This window comes from Mus musculus, chromosome 10 (assembly GCF_000001635.26).
Source record: "Mus musculus strain C57BL/6J chromosome 10, GRCm38.p6 C57BL/6J".
Classification (NCBI taxonomy): Eukaryota; Metazoa; Chordata; class Mammalia; order Rodentia; family Muridae; genus Mus; species Mus musculus.
In genome coordinates, this window is record NC_000076.6 from 23,776,176 (window position 1) to 23,795,410 (window position 19,235).

At 42.7% G+C, this 19,235-nt stretch overlaps 1 protein-coding gene and 4 non-coding genes across 7 annotated transcripts; all 5 read right to left on the reverse strand.

Annotated features, from left to right (window-relative positions):
* Positions 1-907: 907 nt before the first annotated feature.
* n-TWcca1 lies at positions 908-979 on the reverse strand. Its single transcript has one exon. It is a non-coding gene; the product is annotated as a tRNA-Trp (tRNA).
* An 8,028-nt stretch (positions 980-9,007) lies between these two features.
* Positions 9,008-11,208, reverse strand: Rps12 (ribosomal protein S12). 3 transcript variants are annotated; one of them, XR_003948630.1, is made up of 6 exons: positions 10,981-11,208; positions 10,819-10,869; positions 10,450-10,705; positions 9,727-9,829; positions 9,401-9,502; positions 9,008-9,098 (listed from the first exon to the last, which is right to left on the reverse strand). XR_003948630.1 is itself a non-coding variant. In NM_011295.6 (6 exons), the coding sequence occupies exons 2-6, from the start codon at positions 10,830-10,832 to the stop codon at positions 9,036-9,038; spliced, it is 399 nt and encodes a 132-aa protein (NP_035425.2). In that variant the 5' UTR covers positions 10,833-10,869; positions 10,981-11,034; the 3' UTR covers positions 9,008-9,035. The 3 variants fall into 3 exon arrangements, 2 of the variants coding, with proteins under 2 accessions (NP_035425.2, XP_030100822.1); NM_011295.6 differs by having other exon boundaries at positions 10,589-10,705; positions 10,981-11,034; XM_030244962.1 differs by lacking the exons at positions 9,008-9,098; positions 9,401-9,502 and having other exon boundaries at positions 9,725-9,829.
* On the reverse strand, positions 9,172-9,276 carry Snora33 (small nucleolar RNA, H/ACA box 33). Its single transcript, NR_037680.1, has one exon. It is a non-coding gene; the product is annotated as a small nucleolar RNA, H/ACA box 33 (small nucleolar RNA).
* On the reverse strand, positions 9,579-9,646 carry Snord100 (small nucleolar RNA, C/D box 100). Its single transcript, NR_037681.2, has one exon. It is a non-coding gene; the product is annotated as a small nucleolar RNA, C/D box 100 (small nucleolar RNA).
* LOC115487513 lies at positions 10,295-10,368 on the reverse strand. Its single transcript, XR_003949079.1, has one exon. It is a non-coding gene; the product is annotated as a small nucleolar RNA SNORD101 (small nucleolar RNA).
* Positions 11,209-19,235: the final 8,027 nt, after the last annotated feature.

Below are 19,235 nucleotides of genomic sequence, written 5' to 3' on the forward strand. Positions count from 1 at the left end.
TAGAGTCTCTCAATACACAAGAACATAAAATTTTAAAATGAAGATAAAGGTGGCTTTCCAATACCTGCCCCCTTTTTAATACAGACATCCAGAAAATATCTATGTGGGCCTTCATTTTCTCCTCTTAGCCAATAAATTTTATTTTCCAGAAACTCATCCGGCAACTGGTCAAAATTAATGACAAAAACAAAGAAAGGTTAGAAAATCTTTGCACATAAGACATATGTGCTTACTTACATGTGCACTTTACAGTGTTCCAGTGCATATATAGTATAGTGGTTCTCAGACTTCCTACTCCTACAGCCCATTAATACAGTTTCTCATGTGGTGACCCCAAGCTTCAATGTATTTAGTTACTACTTCATAACTGAAATTTTGCTAGTGTTATGAATTGTAATTTAAATATCGGATTGCAGGATGTCTGATGTTGGGGTTATAACCCACAGGCTGAGCTGCTGATACAGAGTGATATTGAGTATGGATGTAAATATACATGTTGACTCCCCAAAAAGAGGTACAAACAGCCTGCCAGCACAAGGCCAGTGACTTTCTAGCCTGCTGCTGTTTCCTGGCTCTGTTAACACAAATGTGCATCGATCACTCACACCATATCTGCATGCCTACCTACCTGAGATCCAAGTCCCTACTAATCATAATAATATCTCCTTAAACTTCTGAGAAGAAGTAAAGACCAACATCTCTTTTTTTTTTTTTAAAGATTTATTTATTTATTATATGGAAGTACATTATAGCTGTCTTCAGACACTCCAGAAGAGGGAGTCAGATCTCGTTACGGATGGTTGTGAGCCACCATGTGGTTGCTGGGATTTGAACTCTGGACCTTCGGAAGAGCAGTCGGGTGCTCTTACCCACTGAGCCATCTCACCAGCCCCCAAACAGGTATTCATGACCCCGACGTGATTTGAACACGCAACCTTCTGATCTGGAGTCAGACGTGCTACCATTGTGCCACGAGGTCACTCCAACATCTCTTATTCTTAGAAAATTACCAGTCTATGAAAACAGAGATTAAAGCTCCCACCGCTATAGAGCTATGCACGGCTTTCTAAATCTCATAAAAAGCTCAGCATCTGACCCATTTCATTTTTACAGGGAAGGAGGTCCTGTTACCCTGAAAAATACACAGAAAAATATGTGCAGTGTTTAGAGGCATTGAGCAATCCTACTTTGTGTTTTCTTTCTACATACCCTACACAGGAACACGGGGCAGTTCTCTGCTCCACACACCTGCTGTGGAGACTCTATCAGTCACCCCCACCCCCACCCCCAGTCCGACCCTACCCCATGCCTTTTCAAAGGGGATGGAAACTTTTTTAACTGCTGAAGCAATGCTGCCACCTTCTGTTCACTATGTAGAACGTAATAAAGTTATTCTCAAAAGGATTATGAGAAACTCTTTTCAATATGACAATGCCATGATAAGTTTGTTTTAAGTTTTATATTTTTAGGCTGTATTCTAGAGATGTTTTAGAATCTTTATCTAAACCCAGCAGGACAGACATCATTCAGGGCTTGAGGTGGCACCATCTCAGACACCTCAGGCCTTGATAACCCCACCCAAAAATCCCTACTCCCTGCAGCATGCATGGCTTCTTGCTTGAGTAGTTTTATTCCATTTCTGCAGACACCCCACATTTCTGGCATTTTATAAGTCCTGAGGTCTCCATCAACCTCTGGTCCTACTTTCATAATGTCGTGCATAGCCGATAGCCCATGCAGGAGCTCCACACAAAGAATATGACCCTGATACACATTGCCTGGTCTCATTGGTTGTTTTTGTTTGTTCTGGGACCTTCTTGATGCAAGTCTCACTGATGCTGTAACTTTTGCATTCTGAGTGCCTGCGAAAACAGCACCGTTGTCTTTTCTTTGGAATATTGTTCTGATCAATATTTCAACCATTTCTGCTTCCTAACATGTTGAGATGTAACAGCAGTGCTACAAGCAGAACCTGTGCTACGGAGCCTTGATCACCATGATGGTCCATGTCCTTGCAAACTCTGAGTCAAAGTTACTTAAGTCACTTCTGTCCGATACTTTATCACAATGAAGGTAACTAATACAAAAAATGGGGTGGGGTGGGGTAGGGTACCAAAATGGGGGGCCATGGCTGTGAGGTATGTGGGCAGATTTGTACATGTTTGAGATGTTTGCAGGAGGAATGAGGGGGGAGTTAGGAGGTATGGGCTACCAAAAGCCCTAAAAGAAACCCCATAGCCCCTGAATATTCGGCAGGAGCTACAGTTTGTGGACTGCTTGCTGAGTGGTAGTCCTAGTCTATGCTGGGCATCCTCCTGCCTCTTAGTTTTATAATAGGAATGTTTGCTATGTGCTACTGGTTCTGCTGACGGTGACTCTTGATTTTACTGGGACTCACAGTTACAAAGATTGCCTTGAGTGGAACATGCTGACACAACTTTTTAAAGAAATTTTATTGGTTATTTATTTACATTTTAAATGTTATCCCTTTTTCCTGTTTCCCCTGGGCAAACCTCCATCCCACCCCCTCCCCGTGCTTCTATGAGGGTGCTCGGCCACCCACTCCCACCTCCCCACCCTGGCATTCCCCTACACTGGGGCATCCAGCCTTCACAGGACCAAGGGCCTCTCCTCCCATTGATGCCTGACAAGGCCATCCTCTGCTACATATGCGGCTGTCGCCATGGGTCCCACCCTCCATGAGTACTCTTTAGTTGGTGGTTTAGACCTTGGGAGCTCTGTGGGGGTCTAGTTGGTTGATATTGTTGTTCTTACTATGGGGCTGCAAACCCCTTCAGTTCCTTCAGTCCTTCCTCTAACTCCTCTACTAGGGACCCTGTGCTCAGTCCAATGGTGGGCTGAAAGCATCCATATCTGTATTGGTCAGGCTCTGGCAGAGCCTCTCAGGAGACAGCTATATCAGGCTCCTGTCAACTTTTAATCCCTGCACTCAGAAGGAAGGGGCAGGCAGATCTTTATGAGCTGGAAGACAGCCTGGTCTACAGTGAGTACCAAGCAAGCCAAGGCTACATAGTATCTCAAAACAAGATGAAAATTGTCTTGAATCTTAGAAAAGAATGGGCTTTAGAGTTTATCTGTTTTGAAACCAGGTCTCCCATAGACCATCCACAAACTTGTTACATGGCGAAGATTAACCTTGAACTTCTGAGACCCCTGACTCCCACCTGAAGCTGTCCGGCTTTGTCTTAAGTCTTGTATTGTGTGTTCTTTTGTTAGCTCAAGGCCAGCTTGGGAAACCAGAGTCTGTCTCAAAAACAAAACAAAAAATACACTTGAGTTTTGAATATTAAATGAAAAAAAAAAGTTTAAAACGACTGAGTTGTAAACGCAGTCAGAGTCTGCAATGGGAAATCTTAGACCTAAAGCTTTAAGCAAGAACAAGTGTCTTTTCCAAGGAAAAATGGGAATGTCCAAGTTTGGTCAGGTCATACAATTACCTGCAGAAAATAAGCCAACCAATGATGAGAGGCAGGGCAGCCATCCCTGAGAACGAACTGCCTACAGTTCCCATCTAGTTTTACTTCAGGTTTATTTTAGGTGACAGCATTAAAGGCCCTCCCTGAGATGCAATTCTAAGAATTATTGTAATCGTTAGCTCTAACTGCTTGACACTTGTGTCATTTTGCTTAAAGCTAACTTTGAGAGGGATCGCAATAGATATAACCCTCTAGCACATAGTTAGTCTCTGATAAATCCTAGGATTACGAGTCCCCTTTGTTCTATACTCTCTTCAAAAAACTAAAATTAAGCATAGAACAATATAATTCCTTAGCAAAATGTCATGATAAAGGATGTATGCCCCTGCCTGATTATCTAGCTGCTGTTATCAAGAAAGAAATACAAACTCCACATTTCAGAATCATAGAGCAAAGTTAAAACGGCCCTTGCTCAACTGTTCAGCACTTTATGTCCATATCATATATACGTTGAAAAGTGTAAGAAATACCATCTGGTGGTTCATTTTCTTTTTTCTTTTCCTTTTTTTTTTTTTTTTTAGGTTTGTTTTTTTAAGTTTTTTCGAGACAGGGTTACTCTGTGTAGTCCTGGCTGTCCTGGAACTCACTCTGTAGACCAGGCTGGCCCTGAACTCAGAAACCTGCCTGCCTCTGCCTCCCAAGTGCTGGGATTAAAGGCGTGCACCATCACTGCCCTGAGGGTGGTTCATTTTCTAAGGAACCCCCAGCCAGCTTTGGTCCAAAATGACCCTTGCTAATGCCTACTAGTCTAACTATTTCCCACCCACCCAAAACCAGAGTTTAGAGTCAAAAACTACTAAGAGTTAAGCTTACCTGCAAAGTCATTAGCTGATAAACCTTAAAATAAACAGGATGTAAAACAAGAAATAACATAGTCAATGTTTCTACTGTGAAACAAACAAACAAAAAAAATGTAAATTCCACAGGGAAGAATGGGATCTTGGTTGCATTTAAGGTTGTCTCTTGTGATTCCTCAGTGATGAGAGAAGGGACAAGAGTCATGTGTTTGCTTCAGAAACTGTTCTCTGTGCTACATTGCCACACCCGCTCTTCTGGGCTGATGCCTGAGTGTGCAGAGTTGCAAAATAAACTGTCTCCAATGCTAATATGAGGTGAGGATCTCCATTTCTCACAGACTCCCCCCGCCCCCCAATTTAAGTAAAGTTTTTGTTTTAGTGTTTCATTGCTGTGAACAGACATCATGACCAAGGCAACTCTTATAAAGGACAACATTTAATTGGGGCTGGCGTAGAGTTTCAGAGGTTCAGGCCATTATTTTCATAGTGGGAAACATGGCAGCGTTCAGGTAGATATGGTGCTAGAGGAGCTGAAAGTTTTACACCTTGATTCAAAGGCAGCCAGTTAGAAGGTCCTCTTTCCACTGGGTGGAGCTTGAGCACCAGAGCCTCAGAGGCCACACCCACAATGACATAAGTCCTCCAAGGAGTCCTCCTAATGGTGTCCCTTCCCAGGCCGAGCATGTTCAAAGCACCACAGCATTATAAATATCAATGTATAATTCTGTCTTTCTTAAATAAATGTTCGCATTTCTCACACAAGCTGGCTTTTAAAACTTTTATTTTTAATTGACAAAGATTAATGGTGGATGCTTGAAATTTAATGAGAGCTTTTCATCTAAGTCTAGCCAAGGTTCAGAGAACTGAATCAGCATACACACTGCCTTCCTGTTTCTGCTCCTAACTCCACATCTCCAAGCCTTGTGAGGAGAGTTCAATTATACAAGTAGGGAATTATATTTTACTGCCCTGAAATTTTCTCTTAGCATAGTAACTACCATACACATCTGGGCTAGAAATGATCGAGCTTCTTCAATAAGAGGTTGGAGAAAGCAGCTGTGTGGGCTCTATTCAATGGCATTCAAGCAAATCTGATAATACTCAGCTTCCTGCTTACTTTCAACTTGTGTTCTAGTAGCAAAGGAAGAAAATCGGTAAAAGGAACAAAGAAAAATTTTAACTAGTTATCATGGCCCAAACACTTCTTTTTGCCTTTCCTGCCTTTTTTCTCCTAATTTTTTAGTATTAACTTTTAATTTTAACTTTAAGAATTGCAGAGCTGGGGAGATGGGTCAGTGGTTAAGAGCACCTGTTGCTCTTCCAGAGGATCTGGGTTTATTACCCACATGGCAATGGACAACCATGTATGCTTAACTCTGGTTCCAGAGACTCCAATGCCCTCTTCTGGCCTACATGGACTCCAGGCAAGCACATGACACACAAACATGCAGGCAAAATACCTAAAGTAAAAATAAACACACCTGAAATAACCTACAAATGTTGAAATTACACACCAAAACTAACCAGACCTAAATACCAGACAGACCGTAACACTCAAGTGTTAAGTCCCTACATGACAAAATTTAGACTATTATTGACCCAAGATTTTATTTCAAACTAGTCATTTGAAAGGACTTAGAAGCTTCAGTTTCTTCTAGGCATTATCTGTGTTCCTCTGTGAGGCACTGACATAATGTAAGACTTCCCACCCCGAATTTGATAAGGACTCTGGCAAGCCACAGCAAATGCTCACTTAGCAAAGTATCTGCCTTGGAATTCCTATGTTTACCCAGCATCAAGTCCAGAAAAGGAAAGTTTTTAAAAACTTGTGTCATTTTACATGTTAACAGTTTATATTGCCCTATGGATCTCAGTCACTTATTTTTTACACCTTTTGCTCCTTTAACCTGGTGACAGCAATGTGAAGTATCACAGGCCTTTTACTCAGTTATTTCTCTAACAAGCTAACCGGGTACAAACAGAACTTTTTTTTTTTTTTTAGTTTTTCGAGACAGGGTTTCTCTGTACAGCCCTGGAATTCACTGTGTAGACCAGGCTGGCCTTGAACTCAGAAATCCGCCTGCCTCTGCCTCCCAAGTGCTGGGATTAAAGGCGTGCGCCACCACGCCCGGCTCAAACAGAACTTTTATGTTCAGTTTTAAATGTCAATGAGGGGGGTTGAGCTGAAATGGAAAATAAAAGGACAAATACTAGGTTTGTAATGGATTTTCACGTCACTCGCAATAACCATGGTTCAAGAAAAAATTATTGCAGTGTAAAAATAGTTTCCCTGAATTCACTTTTTTTCTTTTTAACTTTTTTTTTTTTTTACTATTCCTGGGTCTTAAAATAACTTTTAAAATTATTTGTTCAGACTCCTAGAGTGATTGGATATGTTTCTTTGCCCTGTTCCCTAGAGTGGAGTTGGAGAAAAGAGAAATTGAGACAGCTTGGCACCATACTAGCCTGAAAGAGACCCAGGCTGTGACTGACTTGTTGCCAGGACATGAAAAAGGGTGGAAAGCAATTCAGCCTTAGAATAAAGGCCATGAACAAATTAACCCAATCCCAAGCACCTCTCATCTTAAGCACCACACCAGACTGCAATGGCTGATGCTGATCAGAGCTAATGTGATTAAATCTCCCAGCACACCCAGCCCTTGCCCATTCCCCTAGCAGGGCTTCTCTAGAACCTTCTGCAATTTATATAACATACAGAATAGGGACGGACATAATACCGAGGATAAGGGAGATCCTAGTGAAACACCTTCCACCACTACACAGAACCCTTCATCAGCTCTGGAGTGTGGATTCTGCAACAAAGGCTAAAACATTAAAACATTCTGACAGTAAGCCCTCAACACTCTTGATTCTTTTGGACAAAGATGTGGCTGGGGAAGTAGTTGACTGCTCTGTATGCAAGCAGAACTTGAGTTTGAATCCTCAGTACCCACTTTAAAAAGTGGGAGTGCCTGCACATCTGTGTGAGTCATACAGGAGTATGACTGGGGATTACTGGAGGTAGCCTAGTTCCAGATTCAACAAGTCTCAAAGGAATAAACAGAAAAAGCATCCTTTTGGCCTCCTAATGCACACACCCATATACATACACCGCATACACAACTGTAGAAAAACATATGGATATGTGGTAACATCCCTAAGTGACAAAAATAAAACCCCCAAGTTTACAGGTAGTACCTAACCATATTCACCTTTCATTTTAAATCCTTGTTGCAATAAGACTGGGGTGCTGGCAATCACAGGTCCTCGGCAAAACAAGGGCTCTTAACCCTTAAAACACTAATATTTGCTGATGCCTCCAGCTATGAATACTGATCTAAAAGGATAAAAACTACCAAAGAATCTAATTGGTTAGAGGGATCTGATTAGAGCCATTCTTTCTGATTAGGGTAATGGGAAATGAGATTGTATATTTGTAGAGGAAAGCCACTTCTAGAGAACTTATTTCAGAACATAAATTTTAGGCCAGCTACACCATGAGACCAAGACATGAGATCAAAAATAAAAACCCATGTTCCTAATTCCTTTGTCAGTGCAATTAAACACTAGTAAATGCTGAAACAAATTGTTCCAATTGGTAGTTGTCAATATATTTAACCTATAAAATTCCAACTGACAAAATGACATGGGAACTAGAATATTGCAGGACTTCTCAAGCCAGCATAATGGCAGGCTGGCACGAATTCTAGCAGTGACACAAGGCGCCCCCCCTACATTTTTTAACAAGCTTTTTTCCTCTCCTTTCACAGGATTCCTAAAGTCTCTTTCCCAAGTAACTGTAGGCAGCACAGCTCCATCCCATTCCCTTGGAGACATCTTGAACATGGTGCCAGCCTTAGCCTCCTACCCTCTGCTGACAGACTGCACACACCTCAAATATTCCCACAAGTCATTGGGAGGTGCTTACTGCCAAATCTAACCTGAGCTTGATGCTTGAACATCCCAAGTTGACTCCAGAAGTTATTGTTAGCACACTTGTAGCTGGTCTAGTTCTTTTCTGAAGGTCTTGAGTTTCTTGCTTTATCTAAAAAAAGGCTAACAGCTTATGGATACACTATACCATCAAATAGTTTCCTTGACACATTTCCTAAAACCAGACACTTTGAAAGCAAAACTACAACTGATATTTTTAACTGTCACTAAGTGCTAGCAACAGAAGGTTCATGCAAACTGTCCCATAACGCTGCTTAAGAATCCCTCATCACTACAGATTTCTAAGCCTTTCTAACCAACTAGAACACTAGAAAATTAGGACTTGGATGCAAACAGGGTTCAGAAATTTAAGCATGTCTACATTTACCCCTGGGGAACCTGAGTCCCAAATCTTCCCCCACACTTAACCCTCTAATCCATCTTTCTACCCCAATCTAACCTTGTACCGTTATTACCAACCCTGGATATCTACTCAGTGTAATTTACCTCTCAACCTGTCATGGCATGTAACCAGAAATTTTAGCAATTATCTATAGTTCTGGCTGCCCAGTGTGCCTAATTCTGAGGCCTGTGTTCTCCAGTTTAAAGCTTTGATGCGTCTCCTTTGTCCATCAAAAATACTAAGCCCAAAGCCCAATTTTAGTTGTGTATGTAGCCTTGGCAGTCATTTACCCAACGAAAATAGTAAGAGCAGACAGGTACTTCCAATCCACTATCACCTGAGTAAGCACATCCCATTTTATACCAGCAAACAAGAAATACAAGAGAAAAATCAGCCAAAATTTATTTATTTCTTGCACTTGAAGTATTCCTCGATGACATCCTTGGCCTGAGATTCTTTGCCATAGTCCTTAAAAAAATTAAATGCGAATTACTTTCAGTATTAAATTCCGATCAGCTATTTGATTCAGTCTTCCCAATAATACTGTAGCCACTTTCAGGGACCTTAAAGGCTTCAGCTGCCCCTAAGGCTCGTACCATGGCATTAATATTGCCAGCCCTTTCTAAATTTCTGCAGAAACATTGAGATAAGCAGATTAATTGGCTGGCTTTCAAATGATGGCTTATCTTTACAGAAGGTTTAAATCTTGTCTTTAAAACTTGTTTCCACTAAAGGGCCATCAACATTTTAAAGAGAAAAGCAAGACTTACCTTAACCACTACGCAACTGCAACCAACCACCTTCCGTGGTTTGCCCTCTCGATCGATTTTACAGAGGCCTACCCATTCCCCTAGTTTCTTGTTGTCATCAACCTATCAAAGACAAAAGCAATTACTAACAAGGATTGAAACTAGTAAAAGCTGACCCTCAACATTCCCAGGGTGGCTGTTTCAGGAGGGTGACGTGCAGTTTCCTCAGCGAGATTCAGAAGAGGGAGACTGTTTTCATCATGTACAGCCCACGTGAAAATCATCAAAACTACCATGCAAGTTAGTGCTGGTGCCTGTGGCTCAACACCATTATCACTAAGGCTTACCTTTATCAGGTTGATTTGGTGCTCAGCACAAAGTGCCTCCACCAGCTTGACATACATGGGCTCATCACAGTTGGATGCGAGCACACACAGATGGGCTTGGCGCCTAAAATGCAAAACTCAAAGGTGAAACCTTCAAGGGTCTTCACTGTGCTAGTAAACCTGACCACACAGGATTTACTGTACCAAACTGCAGACTAGCCATTCACTTTCCCTGTACAAACTTAGATACCAATACCACACATTATAATAGGAAACCTATTTATGGCCAAAGGAAACTATGACCACTTTCAGGGTATTTCCAACTTGAAAGCTGATCCAAAGCAGTCCTGTGCAGGAAGCACTGTAAATATTCACAACAGCATCCAAAATCACCTGACTTTACCTCAAACAGTAGAATACACGTGCATAAGCCTAATAAACCATGCATGTTCTCAAGTCTCCCGGATATAGCTAGATTTCCCCGACACCACAATATTGTCGTTTAAGTATTTGCAAACTAAATAATGATGCCCCCCCCTTTTCCATCTTCTAGCAAAACTACCGGACTATCTATCCCCACGAGCTACAGGTTTGTCAGACTAGCTGTTTCTCACCCATGAACGGGGTGAAGGGGTATCCGACAATTCAAGTCATCATGCAAACACTGTAGCTTTACAAAACTACTGCTCGTCATCCCCGATCCACACAGCAACCCACACATCCTAAGTGGGCTAGAGTTGATACCTTTTCCTAGGTTTCCTGCTGGCCGGATGACATTCAGAACTTTTGTGCTAACAGCATGAACTTCACGCTCTCTTCCCTTGGCTGCTGCAGTCTTTGTTCCGGCTGCAACACCCCACAGTATTGAGACTGAGACACGTACTTGTCTAAGGCTTTGGCAGCTTCGCGTATGCCACGTGCTAGGCCATCGTGGATGAGGGCGGTCTTCAGCACCTCTTGTAGAGCAGTGTTGACGTCCATTACACCTCCAGCAGCTATGCTGGAATGCAGACAGAGACGTTAGGACCCTCGGCAGGCTAGGGATGGGGAACTAGCATGGAGAAAAGCCCAGACCAGCGCCGCCCGCGGGAGGCCCACGCCCCACTCGCTCACCCTTCCTCGGCCATGGCGGTGAATCACGGGTGACGCCGAATCTTGAACGCACTGAAAGACAAAACATCAGTAAATCGCCCGTTAAGACCCAAGTACTTCACTTTTGAAGCCAAGGCGCAGTAGACACGCTATCGCCGGCGCACGAGCTGGGATCACACTCACCCCGAGCTTCCGCCTCCGCGCAAGTCGGCGGCGGCAGGGGAAAAGGCCGGCGGTGGCCGCATGACGGTATTTAAGCGCTCCGCTCGACTTCTGTGCGCATGTGCAACTCCTCCCACTAAAGAGGTGGCTCCGGTGGTGCCGTGCCTTAGGAGTTTCCACTTCCGCCTTTAGGAGCGTCCGTGGTAAGAACGCGGCTGGATTTCTAGCAGGCATCGCAGCGGGCAGCCTTTGCCCAGGGGGCGTGGACCACAGAGGTCCCACGATCCGCTCCTACGGAACACGAGAGGAGCCAAACTACTGCCGTTTTCTTCGCTGCTGAATTACTTTGTTTTAAGCAGTTTTTCCACGTCTTATCGTGAAGTTTCCTGTTGCCAATACTGGCCGATTAGGCTGAGTGTGTCCACATTTTGGTCCTTTGGTTTTTAGCCTCTCTGAGTGGCTGTGATTTGTGTATGATCACAAACCCCACTGCTTTGCAACGTGTTTAAGCAGACCTTGCGGCCAGGTCAGATCCCGGTCTGAATGCAACCGGTTCTGAATGAACATTTAGGTAATGACCCTAGTTTTTTTCCCGAGTCGCAGCTTCGCAGACACTGGATCCCTGAGGTACATGTTAAACTCTCACTGTGGATCTGTCACTAAATTCCACCGAGGATTCGGCTACCAGGAGTGGAACTCCAGAATCTTAAAGCCAGTTCCCGCCTACGCCGACAAATGCATTTTAATTTCGAAGGAATCACTCGCTCTTCTACTTCCAAAGCAAATACACAAGACATCTCTCTCAGAAGATATCCCCGAAGCCAACCAGAGCTTCTGATGGCCAACCTGGTGGATACAGTGATCATTGTCGGGCTCATGAATTTCATGAGGATATAAGAAAGTTGATGGAAGTTTTAGCTTTTCCAATAAACGTTTGGGTTTCACCCCTAAAGCCTCATGCTTGCTTCCTTACCCCTGCAATTCAAAAAAGTATTTAATAGGTGGTTAGTTTCTGTGGGCGTATTTCTGCCAGTGTCTATGGTGCTGTTTTAAAGATGAGAGACGGCGGACACTTAAAAGTCTGCATTTTAAAAGATAAAGCTAGTATTTTAGCCAAAGAGTAACATACCAGAATGCCACGGTGCTGGGGAGTGGAGATGATGTGGGAACGCAGGGGATTTGGAGTTTATGGCAGCATTTAAAAGAGGTTTTAACTAGAGTTCCAGCCAGGTAAGTGCAGGAAGAATATTCAGACAGGAAGAGAGAGCAGGAAGGCACACGTGCCTTTTGGCTGTTTTGGAAGTGATTTTGAAACATTACACAGTCGGAAAAGAATGTGGTTAAGTAGAGTTTAAGTAGTTTCCTTAGTATAAGGCTATTAAAAGTTAATGTGTCAAACCATACATAAGTTGCAAGACTTTCATCCCAGCACCTGAGAAGCAGAGGCAGGTGGATAGCTGTGAGTTCCAGGCTACCAGGAAGACAATGTCTAAAGCAAAAAAAGGAAAACATTTAAGTGTTAAGCATATTAGAGTTCTCTTCCCGGAAGAAAAGTCTCACAGAAGAGACTAGATGGTAAAATTGGAAAATAACTACTGCATTTAAATACTAAGAAGAAACAGCTGAGTCCTTTCAGCTTGGTGCCTAAGTTTTAGTGCTGCTTCCAACACAGTAGCAACCAGCTCAGACTCTCCACACCTTTGATGTCAGCTCTCTGTCCTAATAGTCCACCCTAATGAATGCCTTTCTGTCAGCAGTAAGCACCCCCTTTTAACAACTGGAGCCCCTCCCCCCTTAAATCTTGATTGTGTAATAATTTTAATACCCAAAGGGAAGTTATTTTCCATGTGATGAGGATTTTTGTTTTAGATAAAGATTCTCTTATTTCACACACTCTTTAAGAGTAGCCTCTCAATTTTAGGTCTTGGCAAAGGTGGCGGAAAATTCATATAGTGGTTAGTGGCTCTTACCCAGTACATTCTAGCAGTCACATAATATATACAAATATGAGCTAGAAAGTGTACATACAAACCAGTGGGGCGTGGCCCTTCCTGGCAGATAGCTGTACCTGAGCCATCCCCAAGATGGAGACCAGGAACACAATAAGGGCCTAACTCCAGGGATCTGCTTCACATAGCCAGCCACATCCACTTCGAAGCAGAAATCAAAGCCAGTTACCACTGATCTTAAAAAGATAAATGGTTGATTGCCATATGCAGGGATCCATCCCATAATCAGCTTCCAAATGCTGACACCATTGCATACACTAGCAAGATTTTGCTGAAAGGACCCAGATATAGCTCTCTCTTGTGAGACTATGCCGGGGCCTAGCAAACATAGAAGTGGATGATCACAGTCAGCTATTGGATGGGTCACACGGCCCCCAATGGAGGAGCTAGAGAAATTACCCAAGGAGCTAAAGGGAACTGCAACCCTATAGGTGGAACAACAATATGAACTAACCAGTACCTAGGAGCTCTTGTCTTTAGCTGCATATGTATCAAAAGATGGCCTAGTCGGCCATCACTGCAAAGAGAGGCCCATTGGACTTGCAAACTTTATATGCCCCAGTACAGGGGAACGCCAGGGCCAAAAAGGGGGAGTGGGTGGGTAGGGGATTGGGGGGGTGGGTATGGGGGACCTTTGGGATAGCATTGAAAATGTAAACGAGGAAAATACCTAATTTTAAAAAAAGATAAATGGTGTAATAATAGGAAGGGGGAGAGGATGAACAGAGCTTTGTGCATGTACAAAAGGAGACTGTGTCAAAAGGGACATAGTCCTGTCATTTCCCCTTGTGTTTCTTTTCTTTTCATTAACCAGTATTCCACCAGGGCCATTAACTGTGAAACAAAGTTACTTCACATTAGACTGAAGAACTCTGAAAGAATTTTTCATTAATTTAAAGAATCATACAGCTATGAAAATAAGCCCGTACCTACTGACAGAAGGCAGGCGACTGTAACACAGTGACAACACATTCAATTCTCCCCAAGTATCAATGAATAAATGATTAAAAAACAACAAACAAACAAACAAAAAAACGTTGAACATGGTAGCTCACGCCTTTTAACCCAGCACTTGGGAGGCAGAGACAGGCAAGTTCAAGGCCAGCCTGGTCTACAAGTTCCAGGACATCCACCAGTGTTACATAGAGAAACCCTGAAAGAAAAAAAAAAAAAAAAAAAAAAAAAAAAAAAAAAAAAAAAACAAGATGAAAAGTGAATAAGTAAATGAATAAGTAAAATAAAAATAATTTTTAAAAGTAAGGCTGGGATTGTAGTCTAACAGTGGTAGATTATGTGTACCTGGTGGGGTTTAGGCCCTAGCACCATACCTGTGTACACTCATACTATAATAATAACAGGAATGAAGGATGATAATAGAAATGTTGTTAGTATTTCCTAAATACCACCTAATATACTAACTTCGTAGTATTTCCTAAATACTACCTAACATACTAACTTCTTGTCTTATCCCTTCTCTGGAGACCCTGTGCTGTTTAGTTTTAAATGTTAATGTACTACAGCTTAGAATCACCCAAGAAGAAAGGCTTGATTGAAAAATTGCCTGGATTAGGTTGGCTTCTGGGAGATTTTCTTGGTTGTTAATTGACGTGGGAAGCCCAGCCCACTGTGGGTAGCAAAATTCCCTGCACAGGTTTCCTGAACTGTATAAGATGGGAGAGAGCTGGGTGAGGTAAGACCCAGCATGAGTGCAAACAGTCTCTGTTCCTGACTATGAGCAGTGCTATTGGGTATGAATGCCTGCCTTGGTTCCCTTCAGTGATGGACTGAAACCTGGAATTGTAAACAACATAAAGCCCTCTCTCCTGAAGTTGCTTTTAGTCAACAAAAATGAAACTTGAGCAGGACCCTACACGATAATGCTAGTATTAGCTCTTGTTAAGTAATGTGAATGTGTCATGATAGAGTGTATGATTCCAGTACACCATATATTGAGGCAGGAGAACCATGAGTTGAAGTCCAGTTTTAGCCACTGCAATTAGGCAGAGAAAGAGAGCAGAAATCAAGATTTCTGAATCATCTAAATATAGGTGTGGTTTGCTAGGGCAGGTGTAACACACACACACACACACACACTCACACACACACACACACACACACACACACACACACACACACAAACCAAAACATACCTGTAATGTCTGAAGACCCAGAAATGCATTACCTTATACTCTGGCTAGCTTCATGCCCGGTTCGTAGCTCCTGGACTTTGTGAGTCTGGTTTCTGGATTAACTTAGCATAGACCCAATCCTCCTCACCTGACACTCTTCCTTGTATCTTTGTGTCCAAGTTTTTCTTCTTGTAAAGATATCAGTCAGATTAGGAGGTTCACCTTGCTTCAGGTGACCTCATCTTAACTAAGTATAAAGCATTATTCCAAATAATGGGGTGTCTGAAGTGCCTAGGATCAGGGCTTTAATTGTGAATTTTGAGAGAACACACAGTACTGGTTTTGGGTCAGCTTGACACAAGCTAACGTCATCTGAGAGGAAGGAGCCTCAGTTGAGGAAATGCCCCCATGAGATCCAGTTGTAAGGCATTTTCTCATTTAGTGATCAAGGGGGGAGGGACCAGCATATTGTGGGTGGTGCCAGCCCTGGCCTGGTGGTTCTGTGTTCTATGAGAAAGCAAGCTGAGCAAGTCATGGGCAGCACCAATCCAAGGTCTCTGCATCATGCCTCTAGCATTTTGCCCTACTTGAGTTCCTTAGCTGAAACCCTCCAAGGATGGACTTTGATCTGGAAGTGTAAGTGGAATTAACCCTTTCCTCCCCGACTTGCCTCTGGCCTTGGTGTTTTTGTTTGTTTGTTTGTTTGTTTGTTTTGTGTGTGTGTTTTTGAAACAGGGTTTCTCTGTGTCGTCCTGGCTGTCCTGGAACTCACTCTGTAGACCAGGCTGGCCTCGAACTCAGAAATCCGCCTGCCTCTGCCTCCCGAGTGCTGGGATTAGAGGCGTGCGCCACCACGCCCAGCTGGCCTTGGTGTTTTTGTCAAAGCAATAGATACTCTAAGTAAGATACACAGTTCAACTTCTATCAGTGTCAAAAAAGGAAGGGCTATAAAATAGATTAAGCAGAAGGATCTTTGATTTGGACTACAGACACACACACACACTTCCGTGACTAGAAGTATTTTCTGTGTAAGTGTGAGAGACTGAGTTTGAATCCTCAGAATTCTTGTAAAAGCCTGACACATACCGTAGATGCATGCAAGCCTGTCTTTTTGTGGGCAGGTAGGAAATGAGTGAGAGAGTTGGGAATCCCCAGCAGCTGAAGGGCCAGATGGTTGGTCCAGCAAAAAGCAGTGGGAACAAGAAAATGAGGATGTCTCTAATACAAGATGGTAGATGAGCACCACCTCCAGAGGCAATTATACTGCAGAGCAGGGCAACCTGAAATCACACATATGCGCGCACGCACGCACGCACGCACACACGCACGCACACACGCACGCACACACGCACGCATGGGGGTGGGGGAGGGGAGAGAGAGAGAGAACTAGTTTTTGAAGTTAAAAATAAGTAAAAAAAAAAATACATAAATAAACAGTTAGTAATGGTGCACACCTTTAATACCAGCACAGTCAGGAAGGAAGGAAGCATCTCTATGAGTTCGAGGCCAGCCTGGTCTACACAGTGAGTTCCAGGGCTACAGAGAGAAACCCTGTCTCAAAAACACCAGCAAATAAAAGGTTAAAAACTATTTTCAAAACATTGAAAAAGAAAATAGAGCTGGGTAGTGAAGCTAGGATAAGGTGCAAAAACAATGTTGTTATCTTTGGCCCATCTCAGAGGAGCTAGGATCCCGGCCCACTTTGTAGGCAGTCTTCCGCAGGTTATTCATAGTTCAGTGAAGATGCTACTAACACTGTCATATTGTGAAGATTAAATGAGTGGTGGCTTAAAATGCTTATTTACCTTGTGCAAAGATGTGTGGAAAGGGCTGGGAAACTGCTCTGAGGCAGAATGCTTGCACAGGGGGCTTGCATGAGGTCCTGCTTTGTATTGCTTAGCACCAAATAAAACTGGGAGTTATCTCAGCACTCAAAAGACAGAGGCAGTGTTGTCAGAAGTTGAAGGGCGTCCTCAGCTACATAGCAAGTTTCAGGCCAGCTTGAGTAGCACGAGACCTTGTATCCATGACAACAGAAGAATTTTAACGATCTAAAATGTGATGATAATTTGAATTATCAAATCAATGGGAAGTAGGTCTTCCCATCACTAACTGTACTTAAGACTGGAACTGAACTCAGTCCTGAGCCACGCGTGTTGACGCACACCTGGAATTCAGAACGTGGGAAGTCAAGGCAAGAGGATCAACTAGATCTAGGGGACAAAGCAAGTTTGCAAACAGCTTAGACCCTTTCTCAAGCAGACAACAAACAACAAAATCCCGGCCCTCAGTTATTTCAACAGTGAAATGGTAAGGAATTAAATGATCCGTCCTTACGGGCTTTCTTGGATCAGTTAGTTTTGCCTTATCTATTTCTTGGATCAGTTAGTTTTGCCTTATCTATTTCTTGGATCAGTTAGTTTTGCCTTGTCTATCGAGCGCTGCGGGTCTGTACTGTGCTATTTGCTATCACTGTTCTGGTTTCTAGTAGCTGTCACTGGTGCTAGCCTTCTTCTGTGTCCAGGTAGCAGAAGGTCTCTGCATTTGCAAATGGCAGGCTTTCTACTTTCAACGCTAGGAAAAGAAAGTGTGATCCTTGTAGGAAATGTGAAAAATGCTCTCCTAGGCACATAATTAAGCTAGTAAAAACAACAGATAAAGAGAATAAAAAAAGAACAGACCAAGTAGGAGGAGACATTACATACAAGAGATTACTAAAGCAAACACAAAATTCCATTAATTTCTTTGAAGAAATGAAAGGAGAATGACACTAAGCCCACATTTTGCAAGGGCCAAGAGATAACTTCCGACACATATTTCTATACTTAATAAAAACCCTTAAAAATAACCCAGAGGGCTGGTGAGATGGCTCAGTGGGTAAGAGCACCCGACTGCTCTTCCGAAGGTCATGAGTTCAAATCCCAGCAACCACATGGTGGCTCACAACCATCTCGTAACGAGATCTAACTCCCTCTTCTGGAGTGTCTGAAAACAGCTACAGTGTACTTACATATAATAAATAAATCTCTAAAAAAAAAAAAAAAGATAAAAAAAAATAACCCAGAAAGAAAGAAAACAAAAAGCGTTCACCACCAGATGGCTGATGCTTTATAGTGACTCATATGTAACATCAGAGGGAAAACCTCATGTGGATGAGAAATGGCACGGGAAGGGAAACTCAGATGTTGCAGAATGAAGAACCTCAGAAATGGCAAATATGAGAAGACATGTACAAAGCTGGTTTTCCTCTTAGTTAAGGAAATGCATGGGACTGGAGAGGGCTCATTGGTTAAAAACAGTGGCTTCTCTTTGAGAGGATCCAGGTTCAATTCCCAGCACCCACGTGGCAGCTCACAAGTGTCTGTAAGTCCAACTCTCGGGGATCAGACACCCTCACACAGACACACATGCAGCAAGACAAACTTACAACTGAGGGGCGATTCTTTGATTTGATTGATAGGTTTAGCCATGAGATATATGTCTCTTCCCATAATTTATCTAATTTTATTTATTTATTTTATATATATTTTATATGTATTTGCCACTATGTGTGTCTGTGTACCAAGTGCATGCAGAGACTAGAAGGGTCAGATCCCCCTGAAACTGTAGTTACAGCTGGTTGTAAGTCCTCTAGAAGAACAGCCAGTGCTCTTAACCACTAAACCATCTCTCCAGTCCAATGTATATATTTCAGTCAGGTACACCCTATTATGCAGAGGCATAAAGTGGTAAATAGGAAATTCCCCCCCTAAAGTTCTTTTGAGAACACAAGTTTGCCTAATTGTGCATGTATTCCAAACTATTCCTGGCTCAGGCCTTTACATAAACTGAGTATAGAAGAATAGAATCTGTCTAAGTTTGATGGCAAGGAAGGCAAGAAGAAACTTGCGCCATTGTTGGAAGAGGAGCATGTGTGCAGCTTAGTGAACATGGAGGTCCCAAGTTCACAAAATAATGTCAGGTATATCATTCAAAGAGCTGTGTGTGTAAAGTCCAAGCCAAGTTAAGCCTTGGGCTGCCGAGCTAGGAATGCTTTATTAAATTCTTAGTTAAATGAGCAAAATCTTGGAGTCATTTGGTCCAGTCCCCAAGAATCAGTAATACACAGACACAACACAGGAATACAAGTTTTAATAGT

What these genes read in the sequence shown, in the direction of transcription:
- Rps12 (XM_030244962.1), bottom strand. Translation starts at nt 11,193, where the DNA reads ATGCCTGCTAGAAATCCAGCCGCGTTCTTACCACGGACGCTCCTAAAG. An exon ending in CGCGGAGGCGGAAGCTCGGG is followed by an intron (nt 10,870 to 10,980) that starts GTGAGTGTGATC and finishes TTTGTCTTTCAG; the next exon opens with TGCGTTCAAGATTCGGCGTC. An exon ending in AGCAGGAAACCTAGGAAAAG is followed by an intron (nt 9,830 to 10,449) that starts GTATCAACTCTA and finishes TTTGCATTTTAG; the next exon opens with GCGCCAAGCCCATCTGTGTG.